We start from the raw sequence: 18,743 nt of genomic DNA on the forward strand, positions 1-18,743 counted from the left end.
GAAGAAAAAATAAAAGGCAACACATTAAAGAGTTGAAAGTTTGATTAACACCCTGTTCAGGGACACACAGCATATTTGTGTTATATCATTTAAGTCTAGTGAAATTCCGCAAGTAACATTAATGTTAATCCCTGTACAGAAGATATGATACCATTGACAAGTGACCCAATGAAACTTGGTGTTACACTAAATAAATTAAAGGTTTTTCAGAATTTCTCAAAGCATTTGACATAATGTAAGTTCATGAGTAAACAAAATGGTAAGTTATATATTAGACCATCATACAAATTATACTGCCATCTGATATTTCACTGATTGTATTCACAAAGTTATTACAATGGCAAAATGTTTATCTTATTATAAGCAATTGTGCATTTTCTCAGTCTATCAAAATTGTGCTCTTGTGTATTAAACCTCACTGAAACATGTTCTAATAATAAACTATGTAATTGTTTAATTTAGTCACAGTTAATTTATTTAATTTAAGTATCATTCTCTTATTTGCTCGCCTACAAACATGCATAATGAAGTTCATACACCTCCTGTTACTGACGCATCATCACACAGCGTGCTTTATCTTCCCGCTGTGTCCATATGTACGACCTCATGAACGATTCTCAGCTCCAACAGTGTTGTTTAACCCCCACCCATTGGTGAGTCAAATGAACATGTAGGTCCACAGTCTGCATGTCTTACTGACTGATGAACAACTCAACCAAGCTGAGTATGTGGTGAAGGGTTGACAACCTTATCTGAAATTGGTCCCAAATGTAATTTTTTTTTCAAACCACACGTAGCCCTTCAGATGATGTGGAAAACTCATAAACCAACAAGCTGGATGATATATGCTTCTTTCAGCAGCTGCAGCTGAAGGGGTAATAGAGATGAAGTCAGAACTGTCGTGGGGCAGAGAAGATGGAAATTCCCTGGAAAATCGTTCCCTCACAGTTTCATTTATCTTCAGTCACGCAAGTTGTTCAGTTGTTCAGTCGTTTCTACCCCTGTAACTTGCTGTAAATCACTGTCTGTTGCTAATATTTTCACTTTAAACAGAACAAAACAAGTATTGAGGGCACTTCCTAAATCCTAATGTTGGTGAAATAACAGAGTTGTTTAATATATTCTACAGTGAACCTACACCTGTCAAGAATCTGTGTTTTTTGTCCAACTGTTCATTTAAAATGACTCATTGAGACAACCTGATGAAGAACAACTTAATGTGTGATATATGATTTAACAGTTTAACCCTTGTTCATGCTCATTTTACAGCGTCTGTAGTTTTAAAAGAGGAAGCTCATATTTTTAACAAATAAAGACCCACTGTGACTTTGGTAGCAGTTCCCAAATTAATTTTTTCATTCTATTTAACATTCTCTAAATGATTCACTACCATTTATTATAATATTGTCCTCTATATTTTGTGTTTTTTTCAGGGAAAATCAGGTATATTCCTATAATTAATTGACTTATCATGCAGATGTTCATAAACGCTCAGATTAAAGTTGATAGTTATTATATCAGAAATAGAGAAGACTGAAGAAAAAGGGACTTTTTCAGTAAAATATATCATAAACTGAACACAAACCAACCATTTCCATCCACTGTCATTGATCCGACTCCATTGGTTTTACTGGTGAGTCAGTGTTGTAGAAGATGACGGTGTTTCCATGGTAACTACAGAGCCTCTGAACGTCCAAATGGGTCATATTTGATGACCATGAAAAGATGACAAACTGCATTTTACACCAATTACATTTATTGACAGGATTAGTGGTTTAGAAGTTATTAAACATCAGGAGATGTTTTTGGTTACCAGTAGGGATGTAACGCTATGAAAATTTCATATCACGGTTATTGTGACCAAAATTATCACGGTTATCATTATTATCACGGTATTGTTGAAATTGTGCTGAAAATGTTCAAAAAGTATTAAAACACACACTGAAATAATTTAAACAAGTTATATTTAAAAAAAAACAACAACAAACAAACAAACAAATAAAATAATTGGCACAATGTACCTTCTGCTGCAGAAACATTCAAATATTAACCCTTAGTGGTCTGAGCCTATTTTGTCTGTTTTTCAGTCCTTTTGATTTTACCTTTATATACTATATAAACAAATGTTTACTATACCCATGTTTGGGATCTGTTTTTTCAGCACAACTTCATCTACATCATCTGCCTATTATTTTTTTCACTTTAACCTACCATAAAAAACATAAAAGGGCTAAAAACACAAAATATATAAAATCCGATTTGAAAAATGTATATAATTTATTCCATAAATGACACACAGATGCTTAACGAACCTTTTCAAAGACTTTAAAAGTGAATATTGGTTTAAATATTAGGTGTAGAAAGTCAAAATTGTAATAAATTCAAACTATACTCAAATATTTGACATAAAAGCCAATCTTTATATAGGGTTTTTTTCCCCTAAAAGTGTGGTAATCAAACACGGTTATCACGATAATTAGAATTTAAACGGTAATACGAACCGTCTGCAATTTTAACACAGTTTATCGTTATACTGGGAATCGTTACATCCCTAGTTACTAGTGGCTGTTTGGGTCTTTGTGGGTTCAGTAAATATGGTGCTGGTTCCAATACAACCAGTATCTACTCACTTCAGGTCTGTTTCAGAGTTTCAGACACAGTGACTTGATGATGTATTGAGGTGCATCTCGAAAACTCTGAAACCTACTTTGGTAGTTTGTGATCGTAACAGTCATTTGGTGCACTCAAGTGTACACTGTAAACTTTTAATTCATACAGTGTTTCCCATAAAGTTGGAATAATTTTGTTTTCAGACAAATTCCTCTTTTTATTCCTATTTATACACAGCAGTAATCACCTTTGACCAAGTGCCATGATTACATACTGAGTCCCAGTTATACTTTATTTATCAAGAATAAATCACATTGCCACAATAATTTCATCAGAAGAGTTAAAAATACTACATTCCAACTTTATGGGCAGTGTACTTGAGTGGCTGCAAAGTTGTCTAACATGAAAAACATCCTATTTTCAGTATATCTGTCATTCCTTTATTAGTTTTCACTACAGCATTTCATGATAATTTTTCATAAATTTAATTTATGGGCATTTTGCCATTTTGTATTTGAAAATGTAGAATGGCCAAAATGTGGAAACATCTTCTCATTTAGACACATAATTGCAAAGTAAGCAAGTTTAGTGATAAACAACGCTCTAGTTCTTCACCTCCTTTCAGTCATGTGTCGTTCTTCTGGCAACATAACAGCCGAATTCATTTGTTCCAAATCAATTTATGCTAATGCTTCTACTTTGCATTTTGTTTTTTCCAACTTTTCTAAAGTTTGCTTCAGTTTGCTTTCGTGACCAAATTCGGCAATGTTGTGGCATTTGCTTCATATGAGTAAAATAACAGATCCAAGAACTAGCACAATATTAAAAATTAAAAATGTTCACTTTCATCACTTTAACCCATAAAGACCCAAACATCCACCGGTGACCAAAACCATTGACTGATGTACAATGTTTAATAACTTTAGCACCATTAATCCTATTAACACATTTAAATAATTCAGGTAAATACCATTTGTCATCTTTTCATGGTCATCAGATATGACCCATTTGGACATTCAGAGACTCTGTAGTGAACGTGGACACACGGTCATCTTTTGCAACTCTGATTCACCAGTAAAACTAGAGTTGCACAATATATTGTTTGAGCATCGTCATTGTAATGTACGTATGCGCAATAGTCACATCGCAAAGTCCTGCATGTTTTCATCTAATTTCAACCTGGGTACCTGACACACACTGTGCTCAGCGATCCACCAATCACAATCATCCTTAATCAGTTTGCCGAAGCGGACCACGCCCCTGCACTTGGAGTGAGTCGCTGGTAATAACATTGAAAAATGAGCAACGAACAAGAGAAAATCACAGAAAACAACGACTTGGTGTCAAAAAGAGAAGCACCGTCAGTTATCTGGAATTATTTCAGCTACAAGAAGGATGACACTAAAACGTGTTTTATGTCGACACAACAAGAGGAAACACAACTAATTTGTTCGACCATTTACGTCAGCACCACACATCCTCCTGAGTAGTTTTTCACATCGCAATATATGTTGCAGGGTTAAAAAAAAAAAATCTCAATGTCAGTTTTTGACAATATCATGCAGCCCTAACTAAAACCCATGAAGTTTGATAAAAGACAGCGGATGGACACACTTGTTTTTAAGTCCAGTTAATGACATATTTTACTGAAAAAGTCCCTTTTTCTTAAGTTTTCTCTGTTTTTGATATAACAACCCTCAAATGTAATCTCACCATGATGATTAAAATACATGATCAGTAAATTAAATATAGGAAAATACCTGATTTTCACTGAAAAAATGCAAAATTCAAAAGATGATATTTCAATAAATGGTGATAAAAACACTTAAGAAAAGTTAAATAGAGAGAAAAATGACACGAGAGGAAACACAACTAATTTGTTTGACCATTTACGTCGGCACCACACAGCTATTATATCCTCCTGAGTAGTTTTTCATATCAATATATGCTGCAGGGTTAAAAAAAAAGCAATATCAGTTTTTGACAATATCGTGCAGTCCTAACTAAAACGCATGAAGTTTGATAAATGACAGTGGATGGAGACACTTGTTTTTACATCCAGTTAATGACATATTTTACTGAAAAAGTCAGTTTTTCTTAAGTTTTCTTTGTTTTTGATATAACAACCCTCAAATGTAATCTCACCATGATGATTAAAATACATGATCAGTAGATTAAATATAGGAAAATACCTGATTTTCACTGAAATAACGCAAAATTCAAAAGATGATATTACAATAAATGGTGATAAAAACACTTAAGAAAAATTAAATAGAAAGAAAAATGACACGAGAGGAAACACAACTAATTTTTTTGACCATTTACGTTGGCACCACACAGCTATTGTATCTTCCTGGGTGGTTTTTCATATCGCAATATATATCGGGGGGTTAAAAAAAATTGCAATGTCAGTTTTTTCCAATATTGTGCAGCCCTAACTAAAACCCATGAAGTTTGATAAATGACAGTGGATGGGGACACTTGTTTTTACGTTAAGTTAATGATATATTTTACTGAAACAGTCACTTTTTCTTAAGTTTTCTCTGTTTTTGATATAACAACCCTCAAATATAATCTCACCATGATGATTAAAGTACATGATCAGTAGATTAAATATAGGAAAATACCTGATTTTCACTGAAAAAATGCAAAATTCAAAAGATGATATTCCAATAAATGGTGATAAATCACTTAAGAAAAGTTAAATAGAGAGAAAAATTCATTTGGGAACTGCCACAAAAGTAACACTGGGTCTTTAGGGTCATCAGCACCTGTGTTGTATAAGAAGCTGGGTTATGTAATGTACAGTTATACTGCCAACATTCCTGATCACATTCAACACATCCAGTTTTCTAATATTAAACCCCTCCCTCTCCTCTTCCTCTTTCTCACCCCTTCATCCTTCTCCAGCTCCAGTCCGGTCTCCAGCAGGTTCTCCTCAAACTCCTCCCTCCTGAAGCGCTTGTCGTCTTCGTGGTAGTCGGTGCGATGATCCTGGGCGGCGATCTCGGGGTCTTCTTTGGGCTGCAGGGGGGCTCGACTGCTTCTCATGCTCAGGCTGCGCCGAAGCCGTCGGATAAAGTTGGTCTCGCCGAACCTGGACGACTGGCGCCGGATGCTGTTGGGTTTCTGGATTTGGTACGCCAGCACGTAATCCACCCGCCGCCGCCCATCGGAGAAGTAAGGGCCCAGCCTCGGGGACAGGGGTGAGCCGTCGTCCCCATAAAGGCTTTTCATTGGCTGGAACAAAGAAAAACACAGTCAACATAATTATTCAGCTCTCTTCTCTCCTTTTAAAGGGGTCATATTTTGCTAAACCCACTTTTATTAGTCTTTGATACATTTATTTGTGTATTTGGACCCTAATAGTTTGAAAGTTTGAATTTGAACCCTCCAGGTGCTGCAGAGCTATCTTTATATTAATTCTGGCAAAAATCAAGTGGATTTCTACAACCTGTTTTAATTCCTTCTTAATTTGTTGTGTTTGTAACTAGTTACGTCACAACATTTGCACATATAAGGTCAAGGCTTCCGACAAACTTTTCTCTGAGTACACCATAACTGTTTGTCAGCAGCAGTGGTTGTAGCAAAAACTGAAAATATGTCCAAACTTGGAGCCGATTACCTAAAATGTTCAGTTGTTGGTTGTATTAGTTTAGTTTAGTTTTATTTCGAGCACATTGAATCATCAGATAACAAAGAACCATACAACATGGTCAAACAAAATTTTTCGGCACTCGAAAAGGAGTGGGAAGAAGTATGACTTATAAACTCCCACCCACTTTTTACAAACTAATAATTAAATCAATTCCGCTTCCTTTGCTTTGTTAACACACCTTTTTTTTCCTGTATATTTTTCCAATAACACAAAACATCCATACAAACCATTCACATACACCTTCCCAGTCAGCTCACACACAATCAGACTTGCACAATCAACTGTTCTTAAAATAAACTATAATATTTATATGCACTTCAAATATTTACTGCAAATACAGTGATTAATAAATGTGCTAATATCTCCTAATCATGATAGTCTGTATTAATTCATTACAATAATAACTTGTTTTTATGCATTCTTCTATATTATAACTAGATATACACTTACTCAGATTATCTATGTTTATTATTATAATACTGGATTTATACATCCTTATTAACGAACACAAGTGGTTGAATGGGACAGAGCAGCACAGCCAACAACCTGGAGGGGGTGGGGCGTGAAGTGGCACATGTGCATTTAAAGGGCCAGTGCTCAAAACGACCTTTCTGGTGTCATTACTCAGAAATAGGGTTGAAGATGGACCTGTGGAATTGAATTCATGAAGAATTCAGACCCAAGCATAGCATTTACAGTTTATGTAGACCACAGGGAAATGTTTTAAAATGCAGAATTCCATTTAAAAAAAAAAAAAAAAAGGCAAAATATCTCTCCTTTAAGATTAGTCATTATTTTGGTCATCAATTTGACAACAACTTTCATGGAATTCATACAGTTCTGGAATTTGTAATCTCCATATTTTCAACAGCAAAGGCCAGCCTTTAACAAGAAAAACGACTCAAAACAGTAAAATATATTTAGAACTTGCATAATATTACATATATAAGTGTAAGTGTTCATTTCTTCCCACTCCTTTTCAGATGTGTAAATAACACACATATTGTAATAAGTGTTTCTTTTGTGTAATACCATACATGTCCTTTTTGTTTTGGTTGTTTTCTGTAATATTAATAATATTATGATCATTTGCTTCAGGCATTTACTTTGTTGGTGGTTGTATTGTGATTTTTATGTCTACAAAAATAAATAATAAAAAAAAATCTATCTATCCATCTATCTGTATGTGTATGGTTCAAGAAATACCTAAATAACGGATTTACTGTAGTTTATAAAATGATGTCTTTTATGTCATTTTATTTATTTATTCATTTATTTTTGTCCTCTCATCCTCATTCCAAAAGAAAGAACAGCTTACATTATATAAAATGTACAAACCCTGTTCCAAATAAAGGCTTATAATACACACAATTGTCTCCTTCAGTTGTTCCTATAGAGGTTTTCATGAGTAAAATAAGTATGATGCATCATTTTTATCTGAATAGTGAGTCTACATTGTCCATATTCTGCAGTCATTCCAGTGTAGTCCATCTTTAATGTGTAATTTATGTTGAATAGATACATTTATTCCTGTGTAGTATAATGGAATGCTTTGCTGGCTGTATTTCTTTACTTGAGTTCACTGTTAGTCATTTTTAATCAGATTTTATTGTGATTTAAATAATTTATGATTTTACATTCATGATAAGTGAAACTATATAACAACCCAGTCTCCAAAAAATGTTGAATAAAAGCAAAACTGGAGTTCAATATGTCACAAACTCATCCACTATGAAGCTAAACTATGCAGCAAAAATATCTCTATTACTGTACACCATGCAGTCTGATTTTTATCTACATGTTGAAGAGGACCAATACGAGGATCAGGACCAAACTGTCCTCCTGTCTGGTCACGCTAACATGGATTTCTTTACACTTACTGACAACACAACAGAATAAGTGATGCATGAGAATAAAAGCACATTGAACTTGATGGAGACAACATAATACACACATTCTCTGAAGTGTATTTATTTCATGGTACACTGAACTAATGCAGTCTCGGGCACCAAGTACTGTCAATGCAACACCATTTACATTCCCCAAGGACATTTGGTTGAGAAAACCAGCAGAGACAACACTAAGAACAACATCTTGGCAGGAAGCAACATGAAGCTACTACAACAAACATACATGTATACTGTGACATGAAATATTAAATGTACATAGCATGCTGTGTCTATTGAGAGATACTATGGACTTTCTATTTATGTTGTGGAATTCCCAGTTGCATTACATGTTATCTCGTTCCACTGTGGGTCATAAAACAGATCACTGGTCATGTGCAGTACTTACTACTCGCAAAAAGGTTTTTCTTTATTTTTCCTTATTTCTATTGTAAATAAATTATTGAAAACACACCAGCGAGCCACTGGTTGATATGTACGGTTAGTAGTATGACAAAATAACCTCAATATCAAGCTCAACATCAACCTGTGCGATGAAGAAAAACACTACAACTACATGTCCAGATTTAGAATTTAGGGTGATATTATTGTAGAAATGGAAAATAAATAAATAAATAAATAAACACGTAGCGCCAACCAGGCACAACAAACCCCGCCCCTCACACATATTGTAGCTTATTTTGGCATTGATCCAGCTGGTGTCATCATGTCTATACGTGTGTTGATATCTGCATAACAATTGCCTCTATATATGTGCCAATTTAGAAGAAAATTGAAACAAAATTGATGTTTTTATACACATGTGAAATTTTGACCATTATAAGTAAATAGGGGAAAAAAAAACTTTGACCTGTTTTTCCCAAAATGTTATGAGTTCACTTAAAGGTCACCTCAGCATCTTAAACCGGCCACAATGAACATTTGAAAAATACACAGTACCGCAGTGCTTCAGTTTTATGGAGAGAAATTTGTTTCTTTATTAATCAATAAAAAAGAATGGATTTGCAACTAAAAAGAATAGATTTTCAACCAAAAAAAAGATTTGAGAGCAAAAGACAATAAGTAGCAATCAAAAAAAAAAGAAAAAAAAGATTTTGTTTATAAATCAGTCCTCATTGCTTGTGAGTTAAAAACTTTTGCTTGTAACTTCAAAAGTTTTGCTTGTGAATTTAACTGCACTTAATGGGCGGGGCCCACGCTGATGGATGAAAGAAGAGTTTCTATTGGTGGGTTTGACCTGGCTCCAGCACCAGCCCCAGCTTCTGCGTTAAACCCACTTCTCTGTTGTGTTATGTTACTAGGAGGTAAGTTGATAGTCTGTTGCTCTTTGAAATTGAAATGTATCTCATAAGTAATGAAATCCACTAAATATCGTCAGCTACAGCCTGTACATTCACAACCTGAGCAGAGTACGGAATGACTGAGTGAGTTACAGGGAGGCCTTTACAACATAGGGCTGGGATTTAAACAGTAATGTGGACCGGTACCCATGGTACCAAAACGTCACGGTTCTTACTATACCAGAAAACTAGAGGTGGGTAATCCCAGCTCCATAGAATAAAAGTCCTGCCATGTATTAGTTCTACCTGTTCACTTAACACAGGTGATTCCACTAATTATCCCTTCATCTACCTGGATGAGGAGTTGTGCTCATCCAAATGGGCTGGTTCAGTGAGTGGTTGGAAAAAATTCATGGCAGGACTTTTACTCTATGGAGCTGGGATGACCCACCTCTGCAGAAAACACACCTGGAACAACTGAATGATGCTTTTTTTTTCTTGCTGATGTTATAAAATACACACGCTGCTACAGCTATGTCTTGTGATTGTTTCTCTCAACTCACCATATATTTTTTATTTGTAAGTTTTTTTACGTTTTGTTTTGTTTAAATTTAATTACTAGAAATTTCAGGTGACCCCTTTTGAATTCCAGGCTACCATGTTGGGTCCAAACCCCATGGTTGAAAAACACTAGGTTAATCTGTGTGATTAATATGACCATTGTTGGGAAGCACAAGCATCTTTGTGAAAAGCCACTGTTTGGTTTCAGGGAGAACTTCGCTTTGTGTCATGACATTTGTTCCATAGTTTCGGTCTGTTGTTGCTTCATGTGGCTGGTGTTAATTTTGAAGCGGCGATATGTGAGAAACTGACTCATGGCTACTGTTCCACCAGTACATGGAAAACAGCACCAGCATGACTGATAGCAGAATTCCATCCCAGTAACAAGTGCACCCCCAGCAAAGTGCATATACAGTATATATCACCGGGATAGTGAAATGAAACATGGAAATGAAATAGGATTCGTTATTCAGATGCAAACACAGACAATAGCTCAGCATTCAGTCCTCCTAATGACCTTGTCCAGTCATATTCGTCTGATTAGAATTGAACTCCAGGATATTTGCCGTCCTGCTAACCCTGTGTACATGTGTCTGTGTGTGAGGTTATAGTAACACACTTCTGCAGGCCATCTGACAAAACACAGAAGCTCACAGCTGCTACACACACAGACACGCACATCACATCCTCAGCCGTGTCCACCGACCTTTGGCAAACTGACATTAGTACAAAAGGCCTGCTGTTTGTCACACTGTGTAAACTCCAACAGATAAACATTTGTTTTGATTACATGCATGAAAATTTATGATGCACAGGGGGATATTATGTCATTCAAACACCAAAAAGCACAAGGACACAACTGGGGGGAAATAGAACTTAGATATACAACAAGAATATAAACAACTGTGGACTTACACAAACATGAAAATAAAAATGAAATATGTGCAGTTTTCCAGTGAAATTTTGTGTTTAAACCAAAATTAGACAGAATTTACAGCTAGATCTGACAGTCATGCACCAATAGGTCAAGCTTGTGTAGGAGTCATTTGTTTGTTGGTGTTAGTTTACTTTATCTTTACAGTAACGACTGTATCATCAATTCATCATATCATTGATCAATTGCCTACCCATAATTACTTCTCTCACATCTTACTGTGTACTGCATCTCTTGCACTTTTTTTCCTTTGTATCTTTTATTTATCACAAGTATTACCCCATTCCCTGAAGGGCAGGCAAGGGGTATTGTTTTTGGTTTGGTTTGTTTGTTAACACTCTAGCAACAAAACTATTTTTTGAATTTATACCAAATTTGGTTTATATATTGCCAGTGACCCAGAATAGGTCTGATTATATGTTGGTAACAGTAGGTCAAAGTTAAAATTTTTTTTATGAATTTTTAAAATCTTCTTTTTTCCCCCATTTACTTATAATGGGCGAAATTTCAATTGTGTATAGCAGCAAAACTATAGGTTGAATTCATACCAGTGATGCAAAATAGATGTCATTACATTTTGGGAAAAATAGGACAAAGTTTAAATTTTTTATGAATTTTTTAAGCCTTTTTGTTTTCCCCATTTACTCATAATGGGCGGCATTTCACACGTCTATAAAAGCATCAATTTTGTTTCAATTTACTTCAAACTTGGCACATATATAGAGGTAAATGTCATGCTGACATCACCACACGCATAGACATGATGACATCAGCTGGATCAATGCCAAAATAAGCTACAATACATGCGAGGGGCGGGGTTTGTTGTGCCTGGCACCTCTTGTTATATATATATATATATATATATATATATATATATATATGTATATATATATATATATATATATATATATATTTTTTTTTTTTTTTTTTTTTTTTTTTTTTAACATTTATTTATTTATTTATTTGGATTCTATGTATTGTCTGTTTTATCCTCTGCTCTAAAGTGTCCTTGGGTTCTATGAAATGTGCTTACAAATAAAATTTATTATTATTATTATTATTATTATTATTATGCACTGATTTCAGGTCAAAGTTGTACTTAAGTCATTAACAAAAACTAGTTGCATTTAACTTACATCTAACCATATGGTTACATTTAAAGTATATATATTCACCTTTTAATTAATATACACATTAAATACTAGCGTACTGATTCACAGTTCAATTTTTTTGATTTAACATTAGTGAAATAAAGTATAAATCTGCAGCCTACACCTCCTTCTGATCCACGTTAAAATACAGTGGACACCACATTAGCAGAACTGTATTTACTGATGAAAAAGGATGTGGACGAAGGCAGAGTATGGGAATTTATGACAGCCATAACAAGCAGCTGATATCTGATGCCTGAGGTTTACATTGTGATAAAGGGGCAATTACATGGCAGATCAAGCAGTGTGTTGTCAATAAAAGACTCATAAACTCAGACTGAATTGAACTGAAGTGCTTTCATGGTCATATATCAACAATGTGTCACAAAACTAATATTTGCACAAGAGGCACCGAAATGAAACGCTTTTCCTCTTTTTTTCTCAGTGTACAGTAACAGAGGCTTCCTGTGTGTGTGTGTGTGTGTGTGTGACAGAATATCTGCGTTTTGTGTGTGTGTGTGTGTGTGTGTGTGCTTGTTTGAAGATACCCCCCCCAATCCCAACACGCATACTTATCTCCTGCCCCCTCTCAACAGGAAGTAGTCATAGCTGCAAAGGTCAGAGGTCGTTTCTCAGAGGGCGCATGAGGATGTGGTGGTGTACGCATTATGCACCAATAGGAACGTTTTTCTCACCGAGCCGTGGGGAAATGAGGTTCTCCCGTCCTCTGGGCTTCCACATGTACATCGCCACCCACCCGCCCACGCACACTCACATATGCACACAACTCTGAGCCATAATAAGCTCAAGGCTGAGACAACCCAGCAGTTTTCAAGTCAATAATGTTTTCCACAACAGTAATGGAGCTTTGAGCAGCAGCTGGATCAGTCGGTTTTTGGATCCCAGTGGCTCTGGGAGGAATTCTGTGCTCCTACTTTAGTTTTAGTCAGTATGTGTCCAAGCAGTACTGCAGAAATGCAACATACAATATTATTATATTATTAATAGAATATTTTCACTATATTTTACATTGCTGCCAGAGATTTTTTTGACCAAATATCTCCTCGATCAACAGCTCAGGTTTTGTGTTATTGTATGTAATATTGCATCGAACTGGAAAAGTTTGAAATTGTCCCAAACTGAGGGTCAGGGAAAGGGTTGCAGAATCGTTGTCATTTTGTGAAACAATAGTAAAACAATCTGATTGGATGAAAAATATGTAAGTGCATGAAAATGATTTCAAAGTAAATTTTCTTCATCTGTTTTTGTTTTAGAAAAGTTCTCTCAATATGACCTTCATTTTATAAAATATCTCAACCTGATAAAGTAAAAAAATGATGTCGTCCAAACTGTGGACACCCTGGATAATGGCAGACAAAACAGACACAGAGGCTTTAATCTGTCATGAACAAGTTCATTTAGAAACTTAATTTACCTAAGTGTTGGCAGGGGTGTCATAGTTAATTATTTACAGATTAAACACCAATGAAAATATTATTATGAATATTATATTCTATTTCTGCAAACAATCCCTCCTAAATCCCCTTAAATCTTAAACACTGGACTGTTAAAGAAGACTCAAATTCACTGTGATCATTGGTGATAATGACTAATGTGCAAATGTTTACCCTAGCATCCAGCCCTATGAGCATCTCTTACTCTTCACAAAATCCTAACTCTCTGTACCATGTATTTGTGTTTTCTTTTGCAGAGTCTTTGAAAATTAAATTGAAATTCTGCACTGCTTTCATTATGAACCTGATAAAGAGAAACAAATGTCACAGCTGGGTATCTTTATCCAATTTTTGTTTATTTATCAAGGTTCTTTGGCATTTATCATGACTTCTGTTACCATTTTTTTGCAGAATAACTTTTTTTTCCATTTGTGATGCTGACAGTGAATTACATTAATCATCGTGCCAACCTACAAGCAATAATATAATTTCCTGGAATAATCTACAGACCTCACTGTCAGCAAATTAGGAAAGGATATGTTGACAATAGAGATATTTAATTGGAAAGCTTTGAAATAAGATCTGCATTTACATAGTTATACAACAAGAGGTAAACCACTGGTCTTCACATATTTTCTCCTGCAGAGATGAAAGAAGAAGCTGCTTACTTTATGCAAAACTTCTGCTGAGTGTGTAGGGTAGAATTTCTAAGTCCTAAAACATAATTAGTGCTTTGCACCACTGACCACATGATAATAGGTTATGCTAATGAACCTCTTAAACCTATTCAATATGTGAAACAAGATGAGACTTTTTGTTGTAGTTTCTGTTTTAAGGACTTATTGTCCCAAGATTAAGCTCAGTTTTACAGCTTTATTATTTTCAGATAATTTAGATGATTCTTATGAGGGTTAAATTCATTCATATTAAAATATTCCTTAATTGAGCTCATCTTTACATTTTAAATTAACAAATGGTATTTCTTGTGTTTCCTCACATTCTCTTATGGTTTTGGTTTTTTTGTGTGACCTGGATTCTGCTTCAGGCGTCCACCTGTTCTACATCTGCCTTTGCTTGTCTGTCTATGAGCCTTCAGCCATAATAATAATGATAATAATGATAATATCAGTCATTCATGTCTGCCTGTGTTAGCATTCACTTCATAAACTCCATTCATCAACTCAACTCCACCTATATTTGACTTATTGAGATTCTTCTAACAAATTAGTTTTATGTCAATGCGCTGCAGTTTTCATGATGGACAAGCCTTTATTACAATATAAATACATTATTTAAATCTCTTGTTTACGTCTTGGTTTTGTAAATTCATCTTTTTTCAGCTTCTATTGTGTGATACCTTCCATTTATGTGAGGTGTAAAATTCTTATTTGTCATAACTGAGCTTATAGTTAGTATTATTTTGGGCTTTTGGGAATGCTACCTACAAAATGACAGTTACAAAATCGGCCGGAGCCCAGCTGTGCACCAAAATGTAACTGGGAGCTGATTGAGAGCCTTAGGGCTCATTTATGTTCACTTTACATACTTAAAAAGGTACGTCTGTTTCTAACGTTGTCATGCCTTCATACTTCCATGCGTCCTGTATGTCTCAGTCAATCCACCAGAAGGCACCGCTCTTAATTACCATACTGGCTGAACACCACGAAGAAGAGTAAAGTTTTTGAAAAGAAGAAAAAGAAAGTCAATAATAACAAACATGGCGACGGCAGAGGAGGTTTTACTAATGTGGATATTAATGTTAATATTGAGAAGGGTAGCTGTCATAAATATGGTGGTAGTTTTTCATTAACTCACGCAGTTGCTCTTTGAAAAGTGACTATGGAAATTATTCTGTTCAAATCTCCACACTGCCTCCATGGTTCCCGGTGGTACTGCTCCGTATTCTCCGTTTGGGTATGGGTCCTCAAGCTCCCGGAAAGTGGACAAAAATACGTATGTAATGTACACAGAGGACGGACAGAACGCTCTGTCCTTATCCATCTGCGTCTTTAAAGTACAGCATAAATGAGCCCTTACCCGGAACTGGATCAGAGTTTTGTTTAAGTCAAACAGGCTGGCTGCAGCGTACAGCCGGGCACCGTGTCCAGTTCCAAATAATGACAGTGGAATTCCATAAGTCAGTTGTCTTGCAACGCTCTAATATAAACGCGAGTTGTCTAGAAATGTCATTTCAAAATGACAAATGAGCCGTACTGCGATACATGCTCATTTTGGGGGGTGTACCAATCGGTATGGTACAATGGTACGACGTTAAAATGGCGTGATGTGTACCATAGCACCCCTACTATTTAGAGCTACACCTTAGCATCTGTCTGCACTAAAGTATTTAAGTTTAGGCTGCATTAATCTGCACACTTAATGTAATGTGTTGTTTTGCTGTTGAAATACTGATGAAGAACTACCATAAGTCTTCAAAATCTGAAGTCTGAGTTGCACTGAGCATAATTTACACATTCTGTTTTCTGCAAAAACATTTTCCGATTCATTAGAAAACTGTCAGAACAACTCCAGACATTATAGCTTAAAATTAATGGAAACTCTTCAGCCGTGTTAACTGGAAAATTCTGGCTAGTGTTTACATCATCTACATATTGCTGATATTGTAATAAAGTTAGTTAACAGAGTTTGTAGTCAGATACAACAACACAAAGCCATATCATCCAGCCTAAGCCTCCAGAAACCAGAGTTTGTTCATATCCTGACACTGTGCATAAGACATGAGTAAATTATGATTCAGACCATAGATTGTGATTCTGTCTTAAACGATCATCATGTGTTTTTGACCAGATCTTTAAACCTAGATGATCTGGGCAACACATTCAGAATGATATTTGGTTTCCATTTGTCCATTTAGCAGCTTCACATTTCTGCAGATCCCCCTGAATCTCTTCATGAAACACAACACTGTGGAGTGGTCATGCTTTGTGATGTCTGACTCAGTGTTCGCAGCATCAGTCATTTACCTGCTATCATGAAACCACAGACAGCTGTTTATATGAAAAAATAGATTCTTACCTTAGGCAGAGCTGATTTTCTGAATATTTTTCTGGCACTTTCACAGGGAAGTGTTTTTTTTTTTCCTGGCAAGATCTCCCTTATGCATATATTCAGAGGTTCAGCAGCTACATGTGTTTTTATTTTGGTGTCATTTTAGGCAGATTTACTTCAGGATCATAGGGCAATAGATTAATAATGACAGTACAACATCAAATGCAACAGTCTTGAATTTAAACAAACATCTACAGATTTTTTTTAAGATCGCACTGATTGATTTGTCTTCGACTTGCATTGTTTCTAACAGCTTTATGTTTAATAAGCCATTTAATTATTGAAAACCTCATGGGCTTTAGGATGAGTGACAATGATAATGACTTGGTGTGCACAAAAGGAGACTTTTGGGGGTTGATGAATTCGATCCCATGGCAGATCATATAGTGCAGTGGGGGTAAATTGCCCCCCGCCCCCCCAGAAGCATTCCAGGGCATCCAGTCTGCGATGTCTTCTTTTCTAACACAAGGGTTCAACCATTATCCAACTCGTTAGTCTTCTAATTTATATCTACTAAATAAGGGTTATAGAAACTATAGAATGGGAGAGCTGGAGCATGTATTAGGAGTAGTAGTAGAAGTAAGGTGGAAGACTTGAATATTTTAAGGTAGGCACATATATCTACAACCTATGTCTATTTTTATTTATTTATGTATTTATGTATGTATGTAAGTATGTATTTATTTATTAATTTATTCTCTTTTTCCTACTTTCTGTTGACTCATTATTTTTGTATATCACATATTTGTCACTTTTTGTACTTAACTGATTTTCTACTGCACAGAGACTCTGTTATAATGTTCTTTTTCCAGCTGTTGCCCCCTTCTTGGAGGGCCTTGGAGATGGTTTGGGCATGGGGAAAAAAATTATACAAACGACGATGTATGTACTATAGTATGTACTATAATTCCACTTCTATGTATTTACTCTTATATGTTTCAGTAAAATAATGAAACACATCCAGGATATGACATGATGAAACTGTTGAGAAATAAGTTTTGTTAGTTTTTCTTGTTAATAATGACTAAAAAAAAATATTTGCATTTGTTTGGGTGTGTCTGATGAAGCCACATCTTTCAAAATGCAAAAACATATTTTTATGCAAATATTTCATGTTAATATATGAAATTGTGTAAAATGTTACGGGTGTCTGAAAACATTTTTCCACAACTACATATAAAGTACATACAAAGTAACGTGGCCTAGAAGGTTGGAACAACGCTTGTGATCAAAGCATTGCAACCTCAATTCCTTGGAACCAGGCAGAAAAATTGTTAACTGATGTGCCCTTGAGGAAGGCATTTAACCCCTCATTTTCACCACGATCGTCTGACATGGCAGCCTGCTGCTCCTGGTCTGCAGTGTGTGGTGTACTCCTGCATGTTCAGCTGATGATGGGTAAACAGAGGGTGACTTTCAGTGTGTGTTGCATAGACAAATACGCACTGACAAATTAAAACTCTTACATAAATAATTACATATTTATGAATTTTTTGTAATTTTGATTTGGTCATTTTAGATGTAGCTCAAAAGCCAAAATGTGTGGGTACCTCTGAACTAGTGCCTCCTTGTTTGCTCACACTTTACTTAGAAAAAAGACGTTACGATTCATTTGGTGTGGTGTGCTGTAATCCAACACTTCTTCATTCTAATGGTTACTGCAGCTCTTAAGGACTGCTGGTGAAGCCTTGAACTATTTGTCTCCTTTAAATGCTTCTCTCTGCTGTACTTGTCGTTCTAAAAGAAATGGCATCTCCTGAAGAAGTCGAGGTACTGAATATATTTCAACTGAGTCGGCAGCGCTGCTCTTTCCACAGCCTGTTCACTGCCACATTAACTCACAGGCCAAGAACTCAGACAGCGGAGTAGAGAAAGCACTGTGCCTCTGATTGAAAAGCAAGTGAAAAATAAAATAGGTGAATATAGCGGACAGGATGAAAAACGTCTGTCAATAGAACTGATTGGGCATTCTGATACTATACCTCAATATATTTAGTGAAGTAGGTTAAATAGCTTTTTCAAGAGTTTTTTTTTAAAGTGGTTCAGATCTCAAGTGTTCTTTCTAGTGTGTGTGGAGGACAGATAATGTGTATAAATTCAGAGATTTATATTCTAAAGT

The 18,743-nt window shown here is 35.5% G+C and overlaps 1 protein-coding gene across 3 annotated transcripts in view; it reads right to left on the bottom strand.

Moving 5' to 3' along the window:
• ano1a (anoctamin 1, calcium activated chloride channel a) overlaps positions 1-18,743 on the bottom strand; it is a 127,456-nt gene that overhangs the window by 81,113 nt on the left and 27,600 nt on the right. For all 3 annotated transcript variants that reach the window (XM_030127162.1, XM_030127153.1, XM_030127145.1), the window contains exon 3: positions 5,503-5,850. In XM_030127162.1, the coding sequence (XP_029983022.1) occupies positions 5,503-5,850 (348 nt within the window). The remainder of the gene's footprint in view (positions 1-5,502; positions 5,851-18,743) is intronic.

The sequence above is a fragment of the Sphaeramia orbicularis genome, chromosome 3, assembly GCF_902148855.1.
Source record: "Sphaeramia orbicularis chromosome 3, fSphaOr1.1, whole genome shotgun sequence".
In the NCBI taxonomy this organism is placed as follows: Eukaryota; Metazoa; Chordata; class Actinopteri; order Kurtiformes; family Apogonidae; genus Sphaeramia; species Sphaeramia orbicularis.